This window comes from Kogia breviceps, chromosome 19 (genome assembly GCF_026419965.1).
Source record: "Kogia breviceps isolate mKogBre1 chromosome 19, mKogBre1 haplotype 1, whole genome shotgun sequence".
NCBI classification, from domain to species: domain Eukaryota; kingdom Metazoa; phylum Chordata; class Mammalia; order Artiodactyla; family Physeteridae; genus Kogia; species Kogia breviceps.
The window spans coordinates 50,438,088-50,448,159 of record NC_081328.1 but is presented as its reverse complement, the minus strand read 5'-3'; the positions used below and the strand labels follow the sequence as shown (position 1 = coordinate 50,448,159).

General features: G+C 57.3%; 1 protein-coding gene and 1 long non-coding RNA gene across 2 annotated transcripts; both read left to right on the top strand.

Moving 5' to 3' along the window:
- Positions 1 to 3,264: 3,264 nt before the first annotated feature.
- On the top strand, positions 3,265 to 8,581 carry UBALD2 (UBA like domain containing 2). Its single transcript, XM_059048148.2, has 3 exons — positions 3,265 to 3,550; positions 3,920 to 3,982; positions 7,469 to 8,581. The coding sequence occupies exons 1-3, from the start codon at positions 3,431 to 3,433 to the stop codon at positions 7,784 to 7,786; spliced, it is 501 nt and encodes a 166-aa protein (XP_058904131.1). The 5' UTR covers positions 3,265 to 3,430; the 3' UTR covers positions 7,787 to 8,581.
- A 372-nt stretch (positions 8,582 to 8,953) lies between these two features.
- Positions 8,954 to 9,603, top strand: LOC136793214 (uncharacterized). Its single transcript, XR_010838197.1, has 2 exons — positions 8,954 to 9,234; positions 9,379 to 9,603. It is a non-coding gene; the product is annotated as an uncharacterized lncRNA (long non-coding RNA).
- Positions 9,604 to 10,072: the final 469 nt, after the last annotated feature.

The following is a 10,072-nucleotide window of genomic DNA, read 5'->3' as shown; positions in this document are numbered from 1 at the left end:
GCTACCGTCAATCAAGCAGGGGCTGTGTGACTTTGAGTAGGTTCCTCACCCTCTCTGAGCCTCAAGACTATTCGAAGTTTCAAATCAGAGAAGATGTGCAGAGATGTACAAAGTTTCACGGGGAGCCTGCATGTGGTAGGCCTTGGGTACCAAGGGTCCCCAAGTTCCCTCTCTGTTTTTTGTTTTTGTTTTAATTTTTTGGCTGTGCCACAAAGCATGTGGGATCTCAGTTCCCGGACCAGGGATCGAACCCACGCCCCCTGCTTTGGAAGCACGGAGTCCTAACCACTGGACCACCAGGGAAGTCCCTCCCTCTCTCAGTTTTGTTGGATCTGTTTGGGTTGGGGAGTAAGAGGTAGAAAGGAAGAAAAAAGGAATAGGAATGGAATGCACTGCAGAGATGGAGGTTGGGAATGTCAGTTCTCCACCCCTCCCCCATGATTGCCCCAAACAGCTGGGGCCTCCTTTTGCCCACCTGGGGCCTCACTACTTTTCAAGCGTCTGCTGTGCAAGCCCCAGTGCCCTCGATAGCTCTTGTTTGTGAGCCCCACTGAGGTGACACTGAAGCATTAAGGAAGGTAGTATGGTGTAATGGTTAACCACAAGGTTCTGGAACCACACTGGGCCGGTGCTTCACTCCAGCACTTATTACTGTGACCTTGGGTAAGCTCCTCCCCTCTTCTGTGCCATAACTGCCTTGCTTGTGAAATGGAATTCTGGATTGTTGTGAGGATTGAAATGAGTTAACAGACAGTAAACTCTTCAAAAGGTGCCTGGTTCACACAAAGTGCTTGGTAAACGGCAGCTGTTTGCAATGGTCCAGCTACTTACTGTTGCCCATCTCTGCACCAACTCAATGACTTGCGTTCACAACACCCTTGTTATCCGGGCCCGGAGGAAATACTGGCTGAGGTTGTTTCTCTTAGCTGTTGTAACATGGGCCGTTCTGTAGCCTAGATCATTGACGTAACAAGGATTCTGTTCCTTCCAAGGCTACTACTGTGTTTTATTCGTTATTAAGGGGCATGTTTTTATTGTTCTGTGTTACCTGATGCACACTGTCCTCTCAGATTAAAATAATAATACCTTCAGTTAATAATACCTTACACCTGGGGAGCTGCTTTCATCCCAGCAGCTCAAAGGCCTCTACAAACACGACCTCATTCATTCTCCCTGCGCTCCCGGGACGGGGGCACTCCTGTTTCCCAGCCCGAGAAGGGGAAGCCCTATCCTCATACATCGCTGAAGAGCTTCTCAGAAGCCAAAGCACTAATTAAGCATTTCCACTACTCACGGCCACAGATCAGAGGCAGAGAACTCTTGCTCTCCCTGCCAAGGGTGACTTTATGCCCCCAGCAGATAACCAGAATGGCTTGGGGGCTTGGTCTTCCATGCCTCTGCCAGGTGCCTACAGCTGTGCCCTGCAAATGGTAAACTAAAGAAAGCTCTGGAATAAACCACACTGATATCCAAGAAAAAAAATAGGTTTGGCAATTTTGGTGTTTTCAGGACCGTTGTCTTCCTTGAGAACTTCTTCAATAAGACCTAAGGGCTCCTGCAGCCTGAAATGCCTCTGCCCAGTTAGATCCTACTACTCATGGCCCTGGCATGCTTGACAACTGTATGTACTTGTGAAAACTGGAGCCCCACAGTGACAGTACTTACTTCCTTGTTCTGGGCTGCTCGTGGGCCAGCCCCCTTGGCAATGGCAGCTGCTCGATACTCACTTTTGTTTTCACCTTGCAATTACTGGCTTTTGTTTTCACATTGCAATTACTGGAAGGGAAGGGCTGCAAACTGTACTTGACTCTCTCGTCACACTCCAGGTCTCAGCCCGTGAGCACTTGGGGGTGGCCAAGTGCAATTACGGGAAGAGAAATGGGTCTCTGGGCGGCGGCAAAAAGCTGACTCCTGCCCGTTCAAAACAAACAACAAACAAACAAACAAAAAGACTAACTAAATGGGACAAACTCATTATAGTGCCCGAGGCTGTTTTTCATCAGAACATAAACATTGGGTGTAACTTTTTCCTTATTTATATTCTGTTTTTTTACACGGTTTTCTTACATAGAGAGTTAAATCCTCTTTAGGCAAAGTCAAAATAGAACCATGGCTTGCTTTCTTCTTAGCCTCCCGTTCTGAAGACTCTTAACTAATTATTAAATACTCTTTGCCTGGTATTTCAGATCCAGAACTTACTAAGTTTTTTAGAAACAGAAATTCTAACAGTGAATTCCTAGCAATGTTTACCTTCCTAAACTCTCTGGCCTTTCTTCAGTATGCTTAAACTCCTAGTTCTTTCCCCACCCGCACAAATCCCAAGCACAAACCTTGAAGGTTAAATCCTAATCCGTAAGATGGAAGCTCACTGCATATAAATAAACTTTGTTTTCAAATGTCAAGGGTTGAGAGCCGGTACCTGTAGAGAAACAAATGAAAGCTTCAGTTAGGCCAATCAATTAAGGAAAAACAGTTTTTTAGCTTGGAATATTAGTGTCCGAGAAAGTCTCGTTTCCTCCTTGCAATTGTATTTATAGCGTACATTAACAGTAGTTTTTGTCTTCAGAGAGCAAAGTTTTTGTCCTAAAAACGTAGGGAAAGACTGTTGGGCTCTTGGGGTGGGTAGTGGCTGGAAGGAGGCATGAAGGGGGTACCTTACATTTCAATAAAAAGCTAAAAAAAAAAAAAAAAAAGAGCAGCTTGAAAGTTTAAAAAAAAATAAACAATTTTGAGAGTTGAGCAGCTGCAAAGGCTCTGTCTGTTTTCTATTTTGATCATTCTGTTTCTCGAGATGACCACATCTTTCAGAGGAAGTGAGTCAAAGCCACTCTGTCTTGCTTTTCCAGCTGAGCATGTTCAGCTTCAATGAAGTAATGAATGAACTTGGCTGCACCACCCCCAAGCCTACAACAGCAAACAGAGGGGCCTCGGCCAATCAGCAGGCACTCAAGGTTTTCAAGTTGAGTTCAAACAGGTCCAAGGGAGACCAATCAGCGCGCGCTGCTCCGCCCCAGACGCCGGGCCGTGGCCAATCATGAGCCAGGACGAGCCAAAACACAGCGTCCGGCCAATGCCGGGGAGCCCCACGGCGCCGACGTCCGCCAATGGGCGCGGCCAGGCCGAAAGAGAAACAGTGCGGGCCCGCAGGCCGCAGGATTCGAATCGAACGTCTGCCAGGGAGCCGGGCGCCGGCCGAGCGGCGCGGGCCAATCAGCGGCGGCGGCTCGCGGCCCCCGAACGTTGGGACACCCGGCCCCGCCCCGCACTGTTGTTTGTGGTGTCGGCCGGCCGCGCGAGCCGGACCATAACACTCGCCCGGTGGGCGGCGGGGCGGGCGAGGGTCCGGAGGCCGCGGGCGGCGGCGAGCGCGAGCCGAGGGCAGCCTGCCTCCCGCGGCCGCCGATCCCGGGAGGGGGCGCCGGCCGGAGCCATGTCGGTGAACATGGATGAGTTGCGGCACCAGGTCATGATCAACCAGTTCGTGCTGGCCGCAGGCTGCGCGGCCGACCAGGCGAAGCAGCTGCTGCAGGCGGCACACTGGCAGTTCGAGGTGCGTGCGGGCCGAGCTAGCGAGTGCTCCCGGCCGGCCCCGCTCCCCGGCCGCCGGCACTGGGGCAGGAGCGCAGGCTGGGGCGCCTGGCCGCGCGCCACGGAGGGGAGTGGGGGGAGGGAAGCTCTATTTATATCGCCCCGTCAGGCGCTCAGCGACCTCGTGGTCTCGCGTGGGGCGCGGGGCCCTGCCACCCTGTACCTCCGCGCGCGGCGCCGGGACGCCCCCTCGAGCGACGCAGTCCGGCCGGCCGAGGGGTCGGGCCCGGCGGCCCGAGCGCGGCGTCGCGGACACTGCGGATGAGCCCGGCCGGTGGGCTTCCTGCCTCGTCCCCGTTAACCGCCGCCCTGCCGCTATGTTTGTCCGCAGACCGCCCTGAGCACGTTTTTCCAAGAAACCAACATTCCCAACAGCCACCACCACCACCAGATGGTAAGTGTGGCCGGGCTCCGGCGGGAGGGCCGGCGGGCTGGAGGGCCGGCTTCGCCGCGGCCGCAGCCCACACGGGCGGCCGAGGGTGCGAGCCGGGGGCCGCTGTCAGGCGCCGACGGTGACAGCCATGTTGCCGGGGAGCGCCGAGCCGCGATGTAAACAAAGAGCCAAAATGTCTTCCAGGAAAGAGAGGCTCCCAGGGCCGGCTGGCTCGCCCGACTTTGCGGTCAGGCCTCCTGGTCTGCTGTAGCTCGACCTGAGGCCTTGTGCTCGGCGCTCCCCCTGGACCAGGGGCCAGGAGGGCGGCGAGGGTGGCCGGCGGAGTGGCCGGCTGGCTGGGAGTGGGGAGGGGGCTCGGACGACAGACAGCTAGACGTCGGGGGAACCCGGGCCGAGTGAAGGGCCCCGAGGGGACTGAGACCTGGAATGTCTGTCTATATGGAGCACCCCTCTTGCTGTTGGTTGGAGTGGCAGCCCCCCATCCAGACGATCCACCTCTGCAGAGAACAGGAAAGTGATAAATCCACCCTGGCCTGGGAGCTGGGCTCTACCCAGAGAGTTATGTCCACTCTTTCCTGTTCATGGAAAAAGACCTACCCTGAGCGTGGAGGACTTATAGATTTTTGACAAGATAAGCCAAGAATGTGTTTAATCTCAGTAGGTGAAGATACATAAAACACAGGAAACAGAAGTGGTTCAGGCCTGGATTTGCTTTCTTCTCTTTTCCAAGCTGGCCCCAGGCCTGGGCCTTTGCCCTCCTGCCCTGCTTTCCACAGGCATAGGACATCCCTTTCACTTTAGAGGATTGAATGCCTTCTCTACCTCTCTAGTTACCTATTAGCCCTGCTAGTGGGGGGAGGGCCCCAAGATAGGGATTGTAAAACATGATTCCCCAGGAGATCTGTTATGGCTTCTGGAGTACATTTTTGGCATTTTGGTGTCCTTGCCCGTGGCTCCCTTCTCAGAGCCGCTGCCTTGCCTGGAGAAGCTGCAAATGGTTCCTCTGCTGTGTCTTGTGTCTGGCGCTCTGTATTCATCTAGTTGCAAAGGACAAGTAGAGAGGGGTCTCTTTTGACCCTTTTAACCACCTTTTCTCTTGGAATAGCCCATGCTGTTTGTATAAATCAAAAAACAAAACTGCATCGGAATATGATGAGAATTATGCTGGCTGCAGGGCTCTGGCAGTTGAGGCTGGGTTCTTGGTAAACCCAAGAGGGGTTCATCTCCAGGGGATCCTCCCCTGTACCGGTCCATGGGAAGCTCCGGTGTGAGCCTGGAGCTTGCCTCCATCTTGCCTCCGTCTCCTCCCAAAGGGGCCTTGAGGTTTGCTCCACCAACTGTGGTCGTTTCAAAAGGCCCAGGCTTCCAGCATAGCCACTCTGTGCTGCCCTGAACGGAGGGGCTCGCCCCAGAGAGCTGAACCTGATGGTCCTCCTTCCCTGCAAATCCTGAGGGACTGTAATCTTTTTGAAGCTTCCCTCAAGGGCTGTGGCTGGTTTTCTAACAGACATTATGATCTGTGTATCCATGAGTGCTCCTAACCAGCACCGCAGAGAACGCCATCCCTGCCCTCAAGGAGCTGGTAATTTTTCTTAGAGATAATACATCAAAGGAAAATGTTAGATAAAAATACCAGAAGTGACCCAGGCCAAGAGTTGCTGATAAATGGTTGTCCCATAGATGACTGTACATACACAGTCGGAGGCATCTTCCTAGATAAGGGAGGGCTCCTGGGTTAGATTGGGAAGGGCCGGGAAGAGGAGAAAGACACTGTGGATGCGAAGCAGTAGGAGATTAGCAGGGTGCAGTGGACGCTGGCTATGCTTGAGAGCAGGAAAAGCTCCATCCATAGCTGTCAGAAGCAGAGCTGGAGGGACTTTTACAGGACCTGGTCCAAACCCTGGGTTTTATAGAAGTAGAGAGAAACTCCAGAGAGGTTAAGGGACTTGCCCCAGCTCACACAGGCAGGTGGGCACAGGCCTGCTTCTGATCCAGGCTGCTGTCGCTGTCGGGGGTGGGGGGCAGGGTGGCTGCTGAGGAGACAGGCTCCACTGGCTCCGTGAACTGGGGAAGTCGGTCACCATGCTGTGATGCAATTGGCCCGTCCCCCCCACCCCCATTCATTGTTTCCTGCTGCCGAGAAGTCAGCCCCTGGGGGGGGGGCGGGGGCGGGGAAGAGTGAAGGGAGGAGGGAAATGGTCTGGGTGGGGCCAGGCCTGCCCCGGGTCCTGTGGCCTCCCTGGAGAGGACGCTGGTTGGAGCGCCCCAGCTGCTGATGTGGAGCCGACCCAGTTAATCAGAGGGGGTTTGCCCCCGTCCCGTGGGCCTGTCCTCCTCCTGGGCTGGGGTTTAATTGCAGAGCTGTGGAAGCTCCCGGGAAAGAGCCCTGGGAGCAGGTGAGGAGCCCCAGAATCTTGCTCCCTGTGCCTGGGGGAGGGGCCGGTGTTGCTAAAATTAGGAGAAATTCAAAGAAGGGCTCCCGTGGCTTCCTGGGAAAGGGAGAAGCTGCTGCGGGGTCAGAACTGGCTTTGGGCAGGCCTTGTTCTTTGCTGCCTCTTCCCTGCACCCTGGTGAAATGCTCGGGGGGGTGGCACCCCCATGCCCCCCCACGCCACAGGGACTGAGACACTGGCAGCATCTGGCCAAGGGCAGCCTGCTGGGAGACACTGGTTTTTGTCCTCAGGGAGCCCAGGCATGAAGTTGCACTTGACTCTTAAGTGCAGAGTGGGGTTGGGTAGAGGTTAAGAGCTTGGGCCTGCAGACCTGGGAGCCCCAGGATTCCAGCTTCTCAACTTGTGCCCTGCAGCAGTGTGGTTTTGGTCCAGTGACTTGAGCTCTGGGCCTCAGTTTCCTCATCTGTAACTGAGAGGATCATCAGAATGACCTAGCCCCCTCGTGAGAAGTGAGAGAACGCAGGCTGAGGCCCCGAGGCCCGCTGGCTGGTGCTGTGGATGTGGAACGGACCCAAGCACCAAGCAAGTGCAGCCTCCCCGGGGTTGGCATAGGAGGGAGATCCTGGATCTGGCCGCCTTCCCTTGGCGAACAACCTCGGAACGTCTGAGGGCGTATTATTGCGGAGCCAGCTGGTTTCTCACCCAGGGTGAGGCGCTCAGCAGCGGTGTCCTGGGCTGCCTCCCTTGTCCTGGCTTTAATCTGACACCCTAGCTTCTGCCGGAATTAACCATCTACTTCCGACGCTCAGAGCGTCATTCCCAAGCATCAGGAAACACTCTGGTTTTGACAAAAATCGTAGGAGTCCGCCCCTGGTTTTCTGTTTTTATTGGCTCAGGGTGCGAGGGGTGCTTTTGTCCTGCTGAAACTGCTTACGGACTGAGAAACGGGGAGGAAGGAGGGCCCGGTGTGGGTGAGCCCCGTGGGAAGTCTCTCTAGGCCCGCGGACAGTGGCCTGGGATCCCTGGGATCGGGGCCGGGGTGGGGGTGGGCGGTGCAGGCAGCCCTCGCAACCCCAGTGTTCTCTCCAAGCAGATGTGCACCCCGAGCAACACACCTGCCACACCGCCCAACTTCCCCGACGCGCTGGCCATGTTCTCCAAGCTTCGCGCCTCCGAGGGCCTGCAGAACAGCAACAGCCCCATGACTGCGGTGGCCTGCTCCCCGCCCGCAAGCTTCAGCCCCTTCTGGGCCTCGTCGCCGCCCAGCCACCAGGCCGCCTGGATCCCACCCTCCTCCCCCACGGCCCACAGCTTCCACCATCTCCACCACCCGCAGCCCACGTGGCCGCCCGGAGCACAGCAGGGGGGCACCCAGCAGAAAGCCGTGGCTGCGATGGATGGCCAGAGATGAGACTGGATGCCGCCGGGCGCTGGGCTGGAGCTGGGGGGCAGTCCAGGGTCGTGGGGACACAGGAGGGCCGGGGCGGGGGTGGGAGGGAGCTGGGGCGGGCGGGGTTTCCTGAAGATCGCACTGGAAGATTTTATAAGAGAATTTTTGTGGGTGGAGGGGACAGTAAACTTCCTGAGCCACTTGGGTCCTTCAGGAGTTTTCAGGCAAGTGTTTTTTCTCTTTTTAATATATAACTATAATATATATATGAATATATAAAAGTAACTAATGTATGTGAGAATGGGGCTGGCTGATGGGTGTTGGGCTAGAGAAGCCTCCCCTTGGGCCAGCACCCCGTCCTCCACCCCGGTCCCGGGCGCAGGTGCTTGGAAGCCAGGTGGCGTGATCCTGCAGTCACGAGGTGTCTGCCGGCTGCCTCCTCTCAAAGGTCACACCTTCTGGAATCAGGAGAAGGACCACCCAGGGGTGCCAGGTGGCTGAAGGTGTGGGCCCTCTTCGCCGTCGTGAGGCTCTCCCCAGCCCCAGTCAGTGGCTCTCCGGCTCTTGTCGCCTCTCCCGGTGTCACCCCTGTCTCCATCTAGGTGTGCGGGGCTTGTGCGGGACTTTAAGAGCCAACTGGGGTCAGAGGCCCAGGCTCTGCCAGCGGGCTTGACCCCGTAGCTACCCTGCCTCTTCCACCGTGCAGCCCGGCCGCGGACAACAGAGTGGAGAGAGCTTGCCTTTGGATTTAGTTCCCAAATCAATCATCTCACCAGGGTGAAATTTTAATTTAAAACTTAAAAGAGACTTTTCTAACTTGCCTGGTTTGCGGTGCCTTTCTTTACCGGGGTGTGGAGAGCGTGCTCTTTGGGCAGAGGGGTGGTGAGGCTCTTGGCCGTGCTGCGGTTGGGGGACCAGCTCCATTGCCACGTGGTGGGTCTGGATGGTCTGACGAGGGGCATCCCGGCCAGGGGGGCCGATGCAACAGGCTGGATCCGGTTGGGCGTGGGGAGGAGAGGAAGGACGGGTCCTGGCTTGGTCACGGTAACCCTCTCCCCTTGGCTCTCGCCACCGTGCAGCCCGCCGCAGGTTAGGCCTCAGCTGCGGAGCCCGTCTTTGCCTGCAGTAGGGGAGCCGTCTCCCCGCCTGGGTTAAGAGCTTGGGAGGCTTAAGAGCTTGGCTGCCCAATGGCAGCCCCATGCTTCTACCTGCTCCCCCAGGCACGTCCCGCTGAGCCTGTCTCTGCTGCCCCTGCCCTCAGCCTCCTTTGGGGTAACCTGTCCCCATGTGCATGTCGTGTGGCCCTGTCCCAAAGGTCAACCGAGGCTATCGGAGCCACAGAGACTGGGTGGGTCCCCAAGAGGACCGGCTTCCTTTCCCTTCCTACCTTCGCTCGGCCTGCAGGCGCTAGAATGGAAGCAGCAGTGATGGCAGTGGGCTCTCTCAGACTCTCCAGCGCAGGTGGCCAGGTGCGTGAGGAGCTTATCCACCCGAACGGAGGAGTGGATGGCTGGCCGCAGGGTTGGGATTCCTCCTGAGCCCCCTGCCCCCCCCCCCCCCCCAAAAAAACCCCTTTAACATGTGTGAATGGGCTCATTCCCTCCCTCTCTCAGCAGCCCGGGCACTGCTGTGCATCAGGACCGCGGGGCCGGGAGGTTCAGGCCCAACGTGCAGTGACACTCGGGAAGGGCCCCACCTGGCAAGCCAGCCCGTGCTGCTCCTGGGCCTCGTGTGTCTTCACAAGGTCACCTGCGGGGCAGCCCCTGCGGGAGCGGGGCAGAACCGGGGATGCAGCTGTCCTTGGCCCCGCTGCATGTGATCATGTACTTTGAAGCTGGGCTTGTCGTTTCAGTTTTGTTTCCTGCTTGGAAACCTGTGAGACTCCTCCCACCCGCACCCCTCTCTGCCCACCTGTGCTTTCCCCGGCTGGAAGGGGAAGGCCCCTCGTGGGCACGTGGGCGGGCAGCGCCGGGCTGCCTGGGTGAGGGTGGGCAGGCGGGCCCAGGGGCGGGGAGGCAGGGGTGGCCTGGGCTGCTCGGGGAATGTCACTCATCCCTTCGGGGGCATCGGGGAGGCCTGGCTGCCGCTCCTCCCTGCCAAGCTGGGGAGTTTGGATTCTAGGCCAGGGACGCTGAGCCAGTGACCTGACGTTTCTCGGGCAGGAGCGGAGGAGGCCTGGGGCTGGCCCTGCCGCCCCCTCGCAGAGAAAAGGGTGCGGGCGTGTGGGCGGTGCCGACTGGGACCCCAGGGCTCAACAGTGAACAGGATCTCAGCAGATGGGGAGAGATGGGGGATGCCCCTTCCCGC

Coding starts and splice junctions, on each gene's coding strand:
- UBALD2 (XM_059048148.2), top strand. CDS start 3,431: ATGTCGGTGAACATGGATGAGTTGCGGCACCAGGTCATGATCAACCAG. Junction 3,551..3,919: donor CGGCACACTGGCAGTTCGAG/GTGCGTGCGGGC, acceptor GTTTGTCCGCAG/ACCGCCCTGAGCACGTTTTT. Junction 3,983..7,468: donor GCCACCACCACCACCAGATG/GTAAGTGTGGCC, acceptor CTCTCCAAGCAG/ATGTGCACCCCGAGCAACAC.